The sequence below is a fragment of the Saccopteryx bilineata genome, chromosome 2 (assembly GCF_036850765.1).
Source record: "Saccopteryx bilineata isolate mSacBil1 chromosome 2, mSacBil1_pri_phased_curated, whole genome shotgun sequence".
Lineage (NCBI taxonomy): Eukaryota > Metazoa > Chordata > Mammalia > Chiroptera > Emballonuridae > Saccopteryx > Saccopteryx bilineata.
In genome coordinates, this window is record NC_089491.1 from 44,770,766 (window position 1) to 44,789,304 (window position 18,539).

Here is an 18,539-nt window from a genome sequence, read left to right on the forward strand (position 1 = left end):
AGGAAGAGAAAGTGCCCTTTGAAGCTGTGACGCAGAGAGAAGGAAGGAGTGAAGGAGGCTGTGATGTGGAAGGGTGCACCACCCGACTAGATTGCCTGTATCATGCCTGCATTTGGTTTGGGCATCCTGCCAAGAGACTTTTGAGTTTTATTGTCACTGTGGCTTTGTTTTCTTGGGTATAATACCTGCTTCATCCAGAAAAATCACCCTCTCCCTGCCCCTGTCCCCACCCCCACCCCCCAGGCTAGCCTGTAAGGCTTCATGGCTGATTTTCCTGTGTGTGTTTGAGTCCACGGTGTTTTTCTGCTTTTCTCATGCTTTTTTTTTTTTTTATGATGTTTCAGCTCATCCACCATACACCATGTGCTTTAGAGTGAAATTCTACCCACATGAACCCCTGAAGATTAAAGAAGAGCTCACAAGGTATTTTTCTTTGTTTTATGTTTCTGTGCCCCCTTCACCAGCCAGGGACTCTGAGGCTCACAGGCTAGATGTGCTGGAGCAGGACCTCTCAGCGAAGCAGTGCTCAACTCAGTATTCAGGCTGGGAATGTTTCTGTTGCACTTAATTGTCTCAGGATTTTTCAAGCACTTGTCATTGGGAGTGTAATTAACTGCACAAAACAGCAGCGGTTATAAGGAGGAGGTGCTCTCTGAAAACATCTGACAGTGGGGTGCTAAAAATAAACAGAAGATGACTCTTTAGGATATGAGCAAATTCATAGCGAGTGAACCCCTTGGACCAGTATCTTCTGGGTCTAAGCTTTTCTGGGAGGGAAGAGGTCACTTGCTGGAAGGGACTCTTGGTCATCCCACATTCTGCTTGCTAAATGAGTGATGGTGGGGTCAGCTTCCCTCTCCTTGTAGATTCTTCTCAGCCCAGCTGTCTGAGTTTGCCAATTCTCAGGCCTCCCCACTTCTCATCTTCTTCTGCTGGGTCCACATTCAGTCTACCTTCTGGGGGGTTGGCTTCCATGCACAGCCTGGGCCAGTGCAGCTGAGTGGGTTCCCAGAAGGGCCAGTTCTGCAGATGGGGAGGAGAACTTCTGTGCTTAGCTCTTGATGAAGCTGTTATTTGGTGACTGCAAAAATCACTCTGTATAATCATCTCTCAAAATAACCTACATAGGTACTAATGCAACAGAGATACAAGTGAAGTTTGCTGACGATCATTTGCAGGGCACGTGTTGGGAGTCTTGGATGTTTTGCTTTCTCATCATCCATGAATGTCTGGTAAAGCTTGACCATAGTGGCACTGAAGTGACGTTGGAAGGGAGCATGTGGTTCTGTTTCCTTTTATGAAATTTGCACACAGCAATTTAGTGAGGGTTGTGTTTGGGGGCGGGGGCAGGGTATAGGTATGGAACAGAGAAATACATACAGTGTGTCCATAAAGTCATGGTGCACTTTTGACTGGTCACAGGAAAGCAACAAAAAGACAATAGAAATGTGAAATCTGCACCAAATAAAAGGAAAACCCTCCCAGTTTCTGTAGGATAATGTGGCAGCATGTGTGCAGGCACAGATGATGACGTAACACCGTGTATACAGTGGAGCAGCCCACGGCCATGCCAGTCGAGATGTGGACAGTTCAGAGGAAAGTTCAGTGTGTTCTGTGGCTTGCTAAATTCGAATCCGTGACCAAAGTGCAACATGAATATCGGCACGTTTATAACGAAGCGCCACCACATAGGAATAACATTACTCGGTGGGATAAGCAGTTGAAGGAAACCAGCAGTTTGGTGGAGAAACCCCGTTCTGGTAGGCCATCAGTCAGTGACGAGTCTGTAGAGGCTATACGGGATAGCTACCTAAGGAGCCCTTAAAATTCTGTGCGTGAGCCCACATCGAACTGCACTGAATAGGTATGAAACTGGGAAAGTTTTTTCCTTTTATTTGGTGCAGATTTCACATTTCTATCGTCTTTTGTTGCTTTCCTGTGACCGGTCAAAAGTGCACCATGACTTTCCGGACATACTGTAGATAATGGACATTATATATGGTGGGTAGTATTTGCAATCTGGCCTGCTGTGTTTTTAAAAATTGAGGTGAAATTCACATAACAGAAATTAATTTCACCATTTTAATGTGTACAGTTTATTGCATTAAGTACATTCACAATGTTAGGAAACCATCACCACTCTCGAGTTCCAGAATGTTTTCTTATCACCCTAAATGGAAGCATGGTGCCTATTAGCAGTCTCTGCTCAGTCTCCTCTCCCCCTGCCTGGCAACCACTAATCTGCTTTCTGTCTCTATAGATTTACCTGTTCTGGACATTTCATATGAATGGAATCATTCAATATTTGGTCTGCTGATGGCTCAAACATTTATTCATTTATCTGATAAATTCTTCAATCCCTAATCTCTGCATAGCCCAGGGTGCAGGGCCTGTCTAAGCTACCAAAGACAGAGAGAAAGATTTGTCCTGCTGTCTGGACTTTGGGGGTGGTGCTAACAGTATCATTAGGAAGATCTCTCAGGGGCCAAAATAGCTCCCTCTTGTCAATTTTTTTTATAATCTTGTGTGGAGGATAAAAACTAATATGTGTCTTAATATAAATTAACAATAGATCTTCTGTTGTTGAGAAAAGTTCCATTTGAAAGTAAAAGAAAACAAAGTTTCAGCTAATAATCATAATTAAATCCCTCTCAGATAAATTTGCTAGCATTTGCATAAATTTGACTGAATAGTTAAGGTATGATTAGTGGAAAATTGTGACTTTTTGTGTCTCTTAAGGAAATTAAGACAGTGCTCAGTCCTTGCACTGTAGAGATGGACTTTTCTTTTTTTTCTTTTTTCTTTTTCTGAAGTTGGAAATGGGGAAGCAGTCAGTCAGACTCCCGTATGCGCCCGACTGGGATCCACCCAGCACACCCACCAGGGGGCGATGCTCTGCCCCTCCGGGGCGTCGCTCTGTTGCGACCAGAGCCACTCTAGCGCCTGGGGCAGAGGCTAAGGAGCCATCCCCAGCGCCCAGGTCATCTTTTTGCTCCAATGGAGCCTCAGCTGCGAGAGGGGAAGAGAGAGACAGAGAGGAAGGAGGGGGGAGGTGGAGAAGCAGATGGGCGCTTCTCCTGTGTGCTCTGGCCAGGAATCGAACCCAGGACTCCTGCACGCCAGGCTGACGCTCTACCACTGAGCCAACCTGCCAGGGCAATGGACTTTTCTTAGTACAGTCCTCAGCATTCAAAACTAATCTAAAAGTAAAAAATGTAGAATGCCCTAGGAACTCATGATTTAAATCCTGTCTTGAAAGAGTATGGCTTTTCTTGTTTGAGAAATTATTTTATTGTAAGATTAATCCAAAAATTAAGATAAATTTAATATATGAGAAGTTAAGATCACATTCACAACCTTGCTTAGGGATAAAGAAACATTGAGAAAAAAGGCAAGTTTAAAAGAGAAAATACAACAAAAATACTCTCACAAAAAGGACATTTGAAATTGTTTTTTATTCTTCCTGTATCTCTCCATTTATTTCATCATCTTACAGCCTTTTCCTCCTTCCTTCCTTTTCCTTCCTTCCTCCCTCCCTTCCTTCCTTTCTTTCTTCCTTCCTTTTTATAAATACTGTATATGATTAAATGTAATCAAAGTATTTTGGTTTTGATTTTTTTAGTCAGAATGATGTTTCAGTTTGGGCCAGGCAGAGAAGCAATACCATTAATAGTGGTGCAGTCATGTAGGCCCCAGAGCCTCTGGTTGCCAAATCCTTTCACGCAAGTGTGATACTAAAGGATGATGCATTATTATTATTATTATTATTATTATTATTTATTTTTTTTAGTGGCTATTGTACTAAAAAAAACACAGAGTACCTGGACCTGAAGCCTTTTTTAAGGCTCAGTGGATTATGTTGAATCCACAATAATCCATGATTATCTCTGGAGATCAAGCATCCAGGCTCGGATGCTGTGGAAGCTGATTTTTTCTTTCTCAGGCAGCTCTTGTCAAACTTGATTTCTGATTTCCAGGATCAGAATCCAAAGCTCTCATTCATCAGTAAATGGTTGTTTGAAACTCTGTTACTACCAAACTCATCAAAAAGTGGAAAGGCATGCTTTCTGTTCAACGTATATATAAATATTTAGCAAGTAGGAAAGAAACTTCATGGCATGGGCCCTGCTGGTTTACATTCTTCTTTAAAAAAGGAAAGACTTAGTCATTTCAAGTATTGTGTGGCCTTGCAATGTGAGGTCTGCAGACTAGTAGCCTTGGCATCACCTGGGAATTCAGCCCCTGCCTTCAACCTGGAGTAGGGCCCAGCAATCTGTGTTTTCATAAGCCCTCCTGGTACTTTTAAAGTATGACAAAATTTGACAACACTATTCTAAGGCAATTTGGATTTTCAGAAGTATTTATTTCTTTTGTTAGATATTACAGTGTACACTTCAACTGGCTTAGTATGTTCACAAAGTTGTGCCACCATCCCCACAATCTAGTACCAGAACATTTTTGTTACTCCCGTGGGAAACCCCATCTATACCTAAGCAGTTGTTTCCTGACAGCCACTAATCTATTTCCTAACCCCGTAGATTTGCCTACTCTGGACACTTCATATAAATGGAATCATCTGTGACATTTCGTGACTGGCTTCTTTTTACTTAGTGTGGCATTTCCTAGGTTCATCCCGGTTGTAGCTGAATCAGTACTTCATTCCTTTCACGGCTGGACAGTGGTCCACTGCATTCACATTTCTTTTATCCTCTCATCAGTTGATGGGCATTTGGGGGTTTTCCACTTTTTAGCTATTCTGAATAATGCCAGTGTGAACATTCGTAAACATGTTTTTGTAAGGATCCTGGTTCTGATTAATTGGCTTCAGTGTATGGTCTATAGCGCAGGTGTTTACAACCCCCCCTCCACCCCCCAGGTGATTCTAATGGGCAGTGGGGACTGAGAACCTCTGGCTCAGAACCTTATTACTCAGTGCAGTACACGGACCTGCAGCCTGGCCTCAGCAGGGAGCATATTAGAAATGTGAATTCTTGTCTCCCACTCAGACCTACTGAATTAGAAGTCAGATGCTAACAAGACCGCCAGGTGATCTGTGTGCTCACTAAAGTGTGAAGCACTGGTTCCGGGAGCCACTCTGGGTCCTTGTCTAACAAGTGTCACATTGGTCCTCTGACAAAGTACACACCAGACTTGGAACAAGAAATGTATTAGGGACACCTTCATCCCCTGCACATAGGCTAAACAAAATTGGGACAGTCTCATTTAAGCCTCAACCGTATCCCCCAGGGCCTAGCACAGTGCATGGCACAAAGCAGGTGTAGGATAAATATTTGTCAAATATAAACACCAGTGAGCCACTGCACCCTTCCGTGTGGCCAGTGTGCTTTCAGAGCACCGACACCCAGAAATGGTGAGCTCACTGGCAGCAGCTGTGGGACTGCAGCATGTCAATCACCCCTCTAATCCTCCATTTATTAGTTGTTAAAAATGGGTTGCGCATATGGCAGATCACAGGCTGAGTAGAGGTCAGATTATTTGAGCACTTGAACTGGTAACTGAGACCGATTAGTGGTGTTCCTACCCCATCCCAAGAAAAAAGATTGGTCTCTGAGTTAAATTCTGACATAACCACAGGAAGAATTTGTACATGTCTGCAAGGTTGCTTTAGTCAGAAGCAATAGACCCAGGCCTGAGTCTAGAATGAGGGAACCAACCTGCCTAAGGAGAAGGAGGAAATCTGCAGAGGGCTTGGTCAGTGCAGAGGAGCAGGAGGGACAGTGACCATGACAGAGTGAGTCTGGCCAGGGGTTGCATACCAGTGTGAGCCTCTCCCCTGGCCGAATTGGGCACACGTGTATTTTTTTGTTTGATGCTACAGTGTTTTTTATTTTTTAAAGACTTTGTTGCAACATTTAAAATTTAAAGGACTTTATTTTTTCAATGAAAGAAATTCCAAACTTAGGGAAAGGTTTAAGTAACTTATTATGAGCCAAGATTTTTGGGGCCTGGCCCCAGGAGCAAAATCTCAAGGGACTGAGCTAACGCTCCAGGGCAATGGCAGTTTTGCGGTTTATTTTCTACAGTGGAATCGGAGGAGAAGGCAGAAGAAAGGTTTATATGAAATCCACAGGTGGAGTGAGGCATGATTGTTGTACACTGGTGGGGCGGAACAGTTAACGTTTAACATACATAGTTTATAGAGGTAGGCGGGTAAAAATTATAATAAGAAATGTAGGGCTTGTCTCACCCCTTACTGGGTGTTTATCTTAGGAAGTCTGGAAAAGAGATCACTCTGACATTTTAAGTATTTAGCCTAGATGTCCAAAACCAATGGACAGGACTTGTTCAAGGTAGAGATTAATCTACCATATAGGAATTAGAATGTGGCTTCCTAACATAACTCATTCAACTAGGAATTTCTTACAATCAGAACGTCAGGTGTGGTTACTTTCAGTTACCGAGTTGTCATGCTTGCCTAAGTAGCCCCTTTGGCGCACAGCTTCTAAATTTGGTCCCCTTGATTTTCTGGAAAGGCTGGATGCGTCTCGCCTGCTCTTCTGTGCAGTGGCATCGGGCTGGAGCTGTGTAGCAGCTGACCCCTACCCGGGGCGGAGGTCTGCATCCGGCTTCCCCGGCCCCCTTATGGCAGCCTGGTTCATGCGTCATCAGGTTTGCCCAGTTCTGTAGGCATCTGAGTTTGCTGCCCTGTAGAGAGAGAGAGGACACTAAGGAGGAGATGATGGCTCTAGTTATGAATGAATTGGCTTTCTGGCCTCATAACAAAGTCATTTTGAGATTAATGTGAGTCTGTGCCCTGGATACTAGTCTTTGTATACTGATTGAATCCATTTCCTGACTCCGTTTCACAGAGGACTTGGGAAGCATGTATCTGAGGTACAGGTGGTCGGGACAGGGGTGTGATTGTCATCATGTGGGACTTCCTGCCCAGGAATAGTGGCTGCTGGCCCTATGGCTTTCCTTGGTCTTTCTCCTGTCTCTTTGAAAAGGGTCAGTCACCCAGCTTTGGAAGCTGCCATGGACACTTCAGGTCTTCTGAATTCGGAGGCCTTTGGTTTCCCTCTGCTTGCCCCCGGGGGCCTTGGCATGTCTTGGCCACCCCTCGGAGCTGGGTAGGGCTCTGGTGATACAGGTGGGTAAAGCATGAGCAATCCTTCCATCTCTTTAGGCCTTCACCAAGACTTAGGGTGGCTTTCTCCTTTTGTATTGCAGGTACCTTTTGTACCTGCAAATTAAAAGAGATATTTTCCACGGTCGACTGCTCTGCTCCTTCTCAGATGCTGCCTACCTGGGTGCCTGTATCGTTCAAGGTGAGTTGAACCGGACTGTAGAGCCTCAGCTGTTTAGAGCCTCCCCCTGCCCCCACCTGTGCCCCTCTGTCCTGTCTGTGGGTTGAGGCCAGGCAGAGCTGGGTACTCAGCAGCGGAGCCTGGGTTATTTTCCCTCCCAAGCCAGTGGGGTCCTGGTGGGAGGCTGGGCTGCGGTGATCTCAGGGTTTCTGCAAAACAAAGGGTCCACAAGATCCCGAGGTTGAGCTCAGAAGGTGTGACTTTTTGAGGAGGTCTGAAGAGTGTGGGGTGTTCTATGCTCTGAGTTCCCATTGCCAGCGGTGGGGCCTAATGGGTATACCGAGGGGGAAACTGTGTCCAGGAAGGTAGATGTAAATTCAAACATTTGAATGAGAAGTCAAAACATTATATATATCGTAGGTAGAGCGCAGAGCGCATTCCTAGCAGCTGTGGCTGATGCAATGCTGTGAGAACATTCCAGCACCTGAAACCCTCCTAGGCACACCCAGGAGGGAGCTCGCCCACTGTAAGGAAGTGACTCAGTGCCAACCAGGCAGCTCTCTGACCTTTTCAGCCATTGGCTCTGAGGAACATGCTGTAACACCCTGTAGGCTGAACCTGTGTATATAAGCTAGCTTACTTCCTGAATAAAGCGGATCTGCGTCACTGAACCTGGTCTCCGGAGTTGGGTCTCTGTGTCTCCGTTGTCCTCACCCCTGGTGGGCCTTGTTCACAATATATTTATAAACATATATAAACATACACATGTGTATATATATACATATACAGATATATATATATGTATGTGTATGTGTGTGTATGTATGTGTGTGTGTGTGTGTGTGTGTGTGTGTGTATATATATATATATATATATAGCACATATGTAATTCTTCAGCTTTTCTGGTCACTCTAGGTGGTGAGGAGTCTTGTAAGACTTAGATGCCCCCCCCCCACCCCCGGACTAGTTGGGAGGCAGCTTGACAGCAGGGGATGTTTAGAAGGACCCATGTGATCCAGCCATTTGTAGCATGAATGCTAATGATGTGTTTATGAGAGAAGGGGAGGGGACAGAGGGGAGGTGAGAGAAGGGAGGAGGGATGGAGAGAGAGAGAGATAAAGGGAGGCAGGGAAGGAGAGTGAGAGTGCCATCATTGTCCTGTGGACCCTTGTGATGGGCAATCCTGTCCCTGCGGGATGCTCTGTGCTGTGAAATAATTCTGTGGAGAACCCTGTTTCCAGGTGTGTGCTCTCAGAGAATTCTAAAGAATGTGTCTGTGTTGATTGGCCCCTTCCCCTGGGAGCAAGCTAGTGCTGCAAAGCGGATTCAGCCGAGGCGTTAAACCCCTTGGAGATATTCAGTTACAGTCAGAACGACAGTGATGCCATGATGGGAAAGGTCCTTCCCTCTCTCCCAAGGCAGGGATGTGCTTCTGAGAGCTGCCTCTCCTGCATCAGAACTAAGGGAGGTAGAAACCCCATAGTTCTCCCCCTTCCCTCTGAAGAGGCCAAACTTCCTAGTCAGGTAGCACCATCTTCCGTAAGAGAAAAGTGCATAGATACTAATCCAAGCAGCAAACCACTTGTAAGGATTTCAGAATCCTTTTAGTTATTAGTGAATAATGATCAGTTCTCCAAGGGAAAGCCCAATATGGATCTGTAATGGGAAACTCTCCATCCTGTCTATGATTGAAATAAAGCCACAAAGCCTCTGTCCAGACGAGGGGCACTCTATCTGATGGCTTGTCGCTATTCTCACTGACCACACACACATGCTGTGGAGAGAGTAGGGTTGCAAGTGGACATTGGACCTCCACAGGGCCTTTCAGCTAAAACATGCAGGGGAATCCATGGGCCATTTGTAGCAAGTCCAGTAAAAGTAGATTCATAAAGTTCTCTGATGCTGGGCAGTCATTACAAGTGCACATAAGAGTTCACTACAAATGTGGATAAAGATCTGCTTTGTAGGAACTGCTTACGCTTAGAGAGAGTGGCAGGGAAAGTGGAATAAAGGAGTAGAAAGAGGGAGGCTATGTGACTTTTCATTGGCTTCTTTGAAGGGGCACGTCCTCAGCTTCTGTATATTCTGAGAGTTTAAAAACAGGCGGCCACCCTGAGTTTTGCCACCTGCACGTACTGAACACAACAGGCATATTCAGTACCTGCCCCACAGTTCCTTTCACAAGTACAAACTACGGAACAAACACACAGGACCTTAGGATCTATTTCTATCCTTTCTCAGTAAAAATATCTTTCCTGCTCCTCCTACAGAACAGCAACAGGGCAGGACGCTTGTTCTTATCTCCTCTGCCTGGCGTGTTCAACCCTGTGGATCTGTGGCTCCTTCTAGACATTCAGGACCCAATTTAGAAGTCACTTCCTCTGAGAAGTCTTCCTGGACTACTAAAGTAGCTTCCCTCCGGCACATCATTACATCATTCTTTTTCACAACTGATTTGTTGTCTTTTAAACACTTAAGCATCGAAATTGCCTTGTTGAGTTGATTTTGGGCTTACTATGCACCTTCCCCCTGCCCACCCTCCCCGTGGAGAGCCTAAATTCCATGGAAGTGGGTCTCGGGGTGGCTTTTTTATGCAGTCCCCTGTGTTGGGCACACAGTAAGTTCTCCATTAAAATGTTAAGTGAACCAGGGCACTTGCCCAAGGGCACCAATGTATGCTTTATTCCTATACTTGGGAAGGAGTGGTTGGTTCAATACCTCATTCATTTGTTTGCTCACGTGTCCTCTGAGCACTTAGGGAACAGCTGCTGGGTGGCAGGCACTGCAATGCCAAGTCGCCGGGTTAGGGCGAGGGCAGGCAGACAAGTCCATAGAGATCTGTGATATGTTTTAATGGCTAAATGTAGAGACACAGCCCTCCCGCTGCAACCTCAGAGGGGCCTTGGTCCAGGAAGGGCAGTCGGGAAAGGCTTCTGCAGGCGTTGCCCTGAAGCTATAACATCTTCTACCTCAAGTTCTTTTTCTGTAGTTTATTTTTTTACTTAGAAATTAAATGTAATGGGGTGCCATTGATCTATAGGCAGGCGTAGTGTTGCAGTGGGCCCCCTTCACCCTAGGGGGCAGGCCACCGTCAGACTGGCCCTTTCTGTTCATCACCACCTGATCGCACTCATCTTTTCGCTCCAACTCTTTGGGTGTTTCTGACGGTTACTTCTCTTAGAAATGTGCCAGGGCCTGTTTCCTCTTGCAAATTATCGATGTGTTCTGTGTTATTTGTCACAACTGGACCCTCAATGTCATGTGTAGAAAAGAGAATCACAAGCTGATTACCCAAATCCTCTTGGTATGAAAAGCAAAATTTGAAAAGTTAGAAATCCTTCACTATTTGTAAACTGCCTTTTGCTTCAGGTAAAGTCAGAGTTAAAACCAAGCCTTCAGGGATGGGAAAGCAGGCCTGTGATGGGGAGGTGTTGGCATTAACGTGGCCGGCAACCTGTGCAGGTTCCATGGCATTCCTGCCTTACTTATGTGCAGTGCTGAACAGTGCAAGACCACTGATTCCCACTAGTTTTCCTGGAAAGAGAAGGCCCCCCCACAAACAGTACCCCCCCCACCACTGTGCAAGCTGACAGTTGCAGTGAAGGTGACCCAGTTTCATATCAGTGGTTCATTCCCTATGGAAAATGGAATCATTGAGTTTTACCAACTCCTAAATTTTAGGCTTATAGTCAGCTCACAGGGGTATATATGTGTGTGTGTGTGTTTTTATGTGTATATGTGGGCATATTATGTGTGTTTCTTTCAAAACTTATGTTGAGTTAACCATCAGTTTATAACCCATTCTTTTTTTTTTTTTTTTTTTTTTTGAGAGGAGAGGAAGCAGAGACAGACTCTAGCATGTGCCCTAAGATCCAACTGGGAAGCCCACTAGGGGGAGATGCTCTGTTTCTCTGGGCTCTTGCTCCATTGTGTCAGGAGCCATTATTTTTTAGCACCTACCTGAGGAGGAGGCCATGGAGCCATCCTCAGTGTCTGGGGCCAACTCGCTCCAATCAAGCCATGGCTGCAGGAGAGGAGGAGAAGAGAGAGAGAGAGAGAGAGAGAGAGAGAGAGAGAAGTGAGAGGTGAGGTGAAGAAGCAGATGGATGCTTCTCTGTGCCCTGACCGGGAATTGAACCCCGGGACATCCAAATGCCAGGCCGATGCTCTACCACTGAGCCAACCAGCCAGGGCCTAACCTATTCTTAGCATTGATCCCTTTAGGCCCATTTATGGTTGATAGATTAATTTCCCTTTTTTCATTTATTCTCCATTTGCATTCCTAAAGGCAACAACTGGGTTCATACATATCTTTGACATTTCATACATTCTTATAAAATGATTGGTATTGTTTAGTGTGTATACACTTTTAAATTTTGTAAGTTAAATGAGGTGTAGAACTCATTTTTATGCTCAGAACACTGTTTTAGGGATCTATTTATGTTGCTGGATATACATCCATTTTATTGTTTTTAATTGCTACAGAATATTCAGAAGGGTATATCACCCATATTTTATTCGTTGCTCCGACTGACAGTGAACCCTAAAATTGCCTTCTTATTCCTTTTTTTTTCTAGAATATATGCCCAGAAATGGGATATGTGGGTCATAAATTTGACTAAATACCCCCAGCTGTTCTCTAGAAGAGCTACATGTATCAGGGATCCCCCAGAAGTGTACAAGTATTTCCATTTCCTCATGTCTCTGCCAACACATACAATCACCCAACTTTCCAGCCTTTGTGTTGATCTTACAGGTGTGAAATGGTATCTTTGGTTTGCATAGCTCTGGTTACAATGAGTGAGTATTTCCCTACACTAGCCCTTTGGATTTCCCCTTTTGTGAACTTGCTGTCTCCTTTCGGCCAACTTCCTGTTGGTCTTCTTGCCCATTTTCTTATTGATTTGCAGGGATTTCTTCTTTATGCTAGATATTCACCCTTGTTAGCTTTAGATTTTGCCAATATGTTCTTTCAAGTTGTTATCTATTATTTTGACTGTGATGTTTTTTGATGAATAGAAATATTTAAAATTTGATAAGATCAAATTAATCAATTTCCCACCTATGGTTGATGGCATTTTGGGTCTTATTTTTAAAGTTCTATCTCACGTGGTATTTTCGGTTGTTTTAAGAATTCTGTAATTCGAATTCAATTAAGAACCTTTACAGAGCTTGGCTTTCCTCGCAGTTTTGTCCTTTTCCAGTCATTAGGTGATTCAATAATGAAGGGACAGTGGATACAAATTACAGAGTTGTATGTGATTTTGCAGACGTGCTCAGGGCGTCTCGACTTTTTCAATCTATTTCAAAATCACATTGGTGATCAAGTTCTTCTAATAAAAGTTTTCTACCATCTTTTGTAGAAGGTTCCATGCAAGTATCTGGACCATTTCCACCTGAAACACTTGCGCCTTCCTGGCTCATTCTCCTTATCAAGCTCATAGAATCAGTAGAATCTATTCCCACTGCCAGAGCCTCACTTTCACTGCTCCAGGTTGTGGTCTTTGCACATCTAGGTCCATCCTGCCCTAGACCCTCTGGGTGCTCAGAGATGTACAGGCATTTCTTTTTATACAGATCCCTTGGAAATATCCTTAGAATTCAGCAACATCCTTTTTCTGGAATGCTTGTCCACTTGATATACACTCTTTAATTCAAAGAGCAGTCCATTCATTTTCTAGTGCAATCCTCTTAGGTGCCTTCATGTTGTGATTTTTCATTGAGTGAGCCAAACCTACATAAATCTCTGAGTGGGCAGCTCCTGCCAGGGCACTCCTAGACTCAGAGAAAGTGAGTTGTGAAAGGAACTTTGAGGGACGCTCAGTGGTTTCCAGTTAAAGGTGGTGTACCACCTCCTACCCTGGGGAGCATTTGGAAATATTGGGAGAAGTATTTTTGCTCATCACAATGACTGGGTGTGCCACCAGCACTTAGTACCTGAAGGGTAGGAGTGCTAAATATCCTACTATGCCTTGGAAGGTCTGAAACAATAAAGAATTGTTTAACCCCAAAAGTGCCCTATTGAGAAACAATGACTTAAATCCCTTTATTGTATAGATAAAGAAATGAGATTCAGAGAGGTTGGCAAGTGCCCAAACTCAAACAACTAAATCTGAACTAAAATATAAGCTTCTAGACACTCAGGCTGTGGTCTATGAATACAAGTATATTTCACTGGTGAGCTTGTTCCGAGCTTTCTTCTGGGTGGCAGGAGCCACTCCATGTGCACCTTGTTGTTGTTGTTAATCTTTCTGTCTCCCTTTGTTTTTTACTGCTTACAGCTGAGCTCGGTGATTATGATCCTGATGAGCATCCTGAGAATTACATCAGTGAGTTTGAGATTTTCCCTAAGCAGTCACAGAAGCTGGAAAGAAAAATAGCAGAAATCCATAAAAATGAACTCAGGTAACACGGGTAGACATTTGTAAGAATGGTAGAGGTGTGAAACTATTCCAACCATGGGGAATATGGAAATTGTGTTGTGAAGAAAGACTATTTGTGATGTGTGGGCAGACTGCATCAGGAGTCAGAGCAATACTTCTGGGCACTGTCAGGGTCCTCCATTAATAACAATGGCAGTAGTGTGGGGTCCCCTGGGTGGCTGTTTATGAATCATCAGCAGTTATTAGAGCCATATATTTTCTTATGGATTTTAACCACCCTGAATTTCTGAATGTGAAATGTAGGGGAGATAAGTAATCCTTTCTGTTTTGAGCTTTGCACCGCCTCTTCCCTCCTGTGGTCATTGCTGGAAGCTTTGACTCCAAGTAGCGTGGAACCCCTTGACAAGGTTTTCTCTGCTGAGCTGATTTCAGGGTGACGGATTCCATGCCTTCTCTTTTCCTTGTCTGTGGAAATGCTCCAGGACAACTGCTCACTGGAGTAGTAATGACAGGAGCAGCACAATCACAGACAGTATCCACTGTGTCCCAGACACTATTCTAATTCCTTGCATGTATTCAGTCACTTATCTTCACAACGACCATGGAGATAGGTGCCATGGTTATTCCCATTTTATAGATGAGGGAGCTGAGGCACAGCGAGCTTAAGCATCTTACTCAAGATCACACAGCTAGCAAGCGGCAGAGGCAGAATTTGACCTCGGGCAGCCTGGCTCCAGTCTGTGCTTTTTTATTTTATTTTATTTATTCATTTTAGAGAGGAGAGAGGGAGACAGAGGGGGGGAGAGAGAGAGAGAGAGAGAGGAGAGACAGAGAGAGAAGGGGGGAGGAGCTGGAAGCATCAACTCCCATATGTGCCTTGACCAGGCAAGCCCAGGGTTTCGAACCGGCGACCTCAGCATTTCCAGGTTGACGCTTTATCCACTGCGCCACCACAGGTCAGGCTCCAGTCTGTGCTTTTAAGCGTTGTGCGACGTTTCCGCTTTGCATGGGCTACCAGGGATGAAATGGAGCATGTATAGGAATTGTCAGCAGTTTGGAATTCAGGTATCTAAGGTCTTCTAGCCTGTAACTAGAATTTAGAACCCACGCAAATCACAGAAAAAAATTGTTATGATAATCATAGCAAGCTTGCGCTATGCTGTGACAAATATTGATGAAGAACTGTGAGAGCAGAGAGGCTTATATCATCTGGGCCTTTGGTAATTACAAAAAAAATGAGTGTCACTGGATTGTGACACTGGAACAAATTACTGTCCTCTTGTGAGGAAATGCTGGAGGGCCCTACTTTATGCAGGCACTCCCCCTTCTGGTGAGTCTGAGAAGAGCATACAGGTGGGCATTAAAGGTGGCCGCATGTTTTTAGCTTGGAAAACGTGACCTTTGTTCTTAGAAGATTAAACATAAAAAAAAAAAGTGTACTAATTGTAGAAAGCAACATACCATTCACTCTCTATGGCTAATTTTAGCGTATTGTCACTTAATGGAAAACTTTGTTGAAAAACATATGATACTCTGACTACTCCTTTTACATTTCAGGGACAAGCATGCTCAAGGGTAAAAATAAAGTTCCAGTGTCCAGTGGAGGGGCATGTGGGCCAGCAGTGTGTGCAGAGCACAGGGTGAGACCATCAGGACAGAGGTCATGTCCAGTGTGCGGAGTGGTAGAGGCTGGGAACTGAAAGGTCTGTTGTGATCAGAATTTTCAGGGCCTCCAATGCTAGGAACATAGGATAGTAATAAAGATTTATTGAGCACTCACTGGACGAAAAACCCCCCACTGGGCTAAGAGTCTTATTACTGCACTCAGTCTTCCCAAACTCTACCAGGTAAGTGTTTTTGTTCACAGTCCAAGGTGAAGAAAGCACACCTGGAGGGTCTAAAGCAGTGGTCCCCAACCTTTTTTGGGCCATGGACCGATTTTATGTCAGAAAATATTTTCATGGACTGGCCTTTAGGGTGGGACGAATAAATGCACAAAATAAAATTATGCGACCGGTGTAAAAACTGTGGTATTTTTAAATATAATTGTCAAACTTATGAGACAGGCGTCAAGAGTGAGTCTTAGACAGATGTAACTGAGGGAATCTGGTCATTTAAAAAAAATAAAACATCGTTCAGACTTAAATATAAACAAAACGGAAATAATGTAAGTTATTTATTCTTTCTCTGCGGACCGGTACCAAATGGCCCACGGACCAGTACTGGTCCGCAGCCTGGGGGTTGAGGACCACTGGTCTAAAGGACTTGGTGTTCTACAGTGCTCACCATGGCCAGAGGGTGGAGACTGTGGGCAGGAGGCCCAGTTAGTTATTTCTGCTGTCCAGACAAGAGATGTTATGGACCCGAAAAGAAATTGGAGTAGAAAACTTTGAAATAAGTCTCGAGACACTGCAGAAAGACTTAGTGACCCACTGGATTTCTTGACTAAATAGTGACTCAAGAGTCTAAATTGTTTTTTATAATCAGAAAGCTGTGATTGGCCCTTGTGCCAGCACCTAAAATTTATTGATAACCTTGAATGTGGTCCTCTTGCACCTGGAGAACAGAGGGGGTCACCAATCAACCATTGTTTAATAGATCTCAAAAGTTAATGCTATGACTTGATCACAGCTGCTGTTCAGTGTCACTGCACATTTATAACCCAAATGTGAACCCCTGTGAAGAAGTCAGAGTTGTACACTGAAGGACAGAACAGCTAGAAACCACACGGCATTGCCTGGAGAATTGCAGAGGGTATTTTCCTATGTATTTTTGCTAATCCTCAAGCAATGGTGTGTTTCCTGTTGCATTGCTGCAGCAGAGAGAGGACTTATTAGGTTTGGATAGGAAGATAAGAAGAACTGGCTGATGGTATAGAGGAGGGTGCTTTCTAGACTCAGCTGGAACACTGCTCTAGGCACTCAGGTTACTCTGGGGGTTCAGTGTGCTCTTTGCACACAGGTCATAAGAATGTTGATCTTGTGCCTGACCAGGTGGTGGCACAGTGGATAGTGTCAGACCGGGACACGGGAGACCCAGGTTCGAAAGCCTGAGGTCACCAGCTTGAGCGCGAGCTCATCTGGTTTGAGCAGGGCTCACCAGCTTGAGCCCAAGGTCGCTGGCTTGAGCAAGAGGTCACTCAGTCTGCTGTAGCCCCCCAGTCAAGACATATAATGAGAAAGTAATCAATGAACAACTGAGGTGCCACAACATAGAATTGATGCTTCTCATCTCTCTCTTTTCCTGTCTGTCTGTCCCTATCTGCCCCTCTCTCTGTCTCTGTCACATACACACAAAATGTCAATCTTGTATAGGAATTGGATTGCTCTGCATACCTGACGGTGTCAGAAAGGAGTAGTACATGGAAAAGGCCATTATGAGGCTGCACCAAGATGTTATCTTATTCTCCAAGGTTGATATGGCACCAGTGACCTTTCCACACACTACATGGGTCATGTGTGATCATTGACCTGTTGTTAGGGAAATTTCCTGAGAAGTTTTCATTTGGCTTTTTTGGGTTTGAGTGGCCTCCCGAAATAACCTCCTGCTTTCTGCCTGGTTTCTGAACCAGCTGAGAAAGAAAACAAAAGAGAAGGTAATAGAGACGCTCAGACATTAGCAGAAATGATGCTGAGGATTTACAGTGAGATAAACACTTCCACCTGTGGGTTTCACAGTCTTTTCTAGCCTTTTGCTTGATTGGAATCTGTCTCCTCTGTGTGCTGAGGAAGGAAGAAAGCTGTGAATCTTGGGAGAAAATTAATCAGGGAGGAAGGAGAACCCTCTCACCTCCCCAGAGAGCAACCCGCTGTGTGAAGAACTAAGATGACTTGATCGGCAGGTATGAGTAAGAGACTCTGTTAGGGGGAGAAAGTGTGAAATAGAGACTCCTTGTAAGTTTGAGGTGCTTGAAATCGGAGGATCAACATTTTAGTAAGAGTTTCCATGAACTAAGTGCTGAGACTTATTTTATTTACGAGTGAAGATTGAAATTTATGGCAGGGTCAACTTTGCTTCCTTACACATGCTACATTTTTGACTAAACAGGAGGGCTGGGTAGGGAGAAGTCACAGTTTTACAAATATAATAACATAGTTTAATAATCATCGCTGTGTCAGTCAAGAAGAGCTAGGTTTTGTGAGGAAACAATCCCCAAAGCTCAATGGTTTAAAATGAGAAAGGCTTATTTCTTACGCTGCTGTGTGTCCACCAGAGGTCAGCAGTCCTGGAGGAGTTCTGCTCATCATTTTGTCTTTGTAACTAGTGGAAGTTCCAAGCTTGAATTTGCCTTGTTGAGCTAAAGGGAAAAAAAGTTCTGGAGGCTATTGCTTCAGCTTGGAAGTGATACATGTCACTTCAGTTTAACCACTATGGCCATAACTAGTCATGTGGTCTTTTTCTTACCCAAGAGCAAGGAATTGCAATTCTATAAGGTGTCCAGAAGGTGCGGACTGGAAACGGCTGGGAAATAGCTCTTAATGCCTTCACAATATCATTAACTAATAGTTCTGAAAAAGAGACTTTGTTTTTTAGAGCAGTTTTAGATTCATAGCAAAATCCAATGGAAGGTAGAGAGATTTCCCCTATACTCTCTGCATAGCCTCCCCACCAGAGTGGCACATTTGTTACACCTAGTGAACCTACCCACCATGATCACCCAGAGTCCCTAGTTTATCTTAGGGTTCACTCTTGATGTTATATAGTCTGTGGGTTTGGACAAATGCATAATGACATGCATCCGCCAGTGTGGTATCATACAGTCCTAGTATGCCTCTGCGTTCTGCCTATTCATTTTCCCTCCCCCAACTCCTGGCAGACACTAATCTTTTCACTGACTCTATACTTTTTTTGCCTTTTCCAGAATGTCGTATAGTTGGGTCCATAAAAGT

The 18,539-nt window shown here is 44.3% G+C and overlaps 1 protein-coding gene across 5 annotated transcripts in view; it reads left to right on the forward strand.

Moving 5' to 3' along the window:
* The window catches only part of FRMD3 (FERM domain containing 3), a 350,901-nt gene that overhangs the window by 221,930 nt on the left and 110,432 nt on the right, over positions 1–18,539 (forward strand). For all 5 annotated transcript variants that reach the window (XM_066257017.1, XM_066257016.1, XM_066257015.1 and 2 more), the window contains exons 4-6: positions 345–423; positions 7,192–7,289; positions 13,549–13,672. In XM_066257017.1, the coding sequence (XP_066113114.1) occupies positions 345–423; positions 7,192–7,289; positions 13,549–13,672 (301 nt within the window). The remainder of the gene's footprint in view (positions 1–344; positions 424–7,191; positions 7,290–13,548; positions 13,673–18,539) is intronic.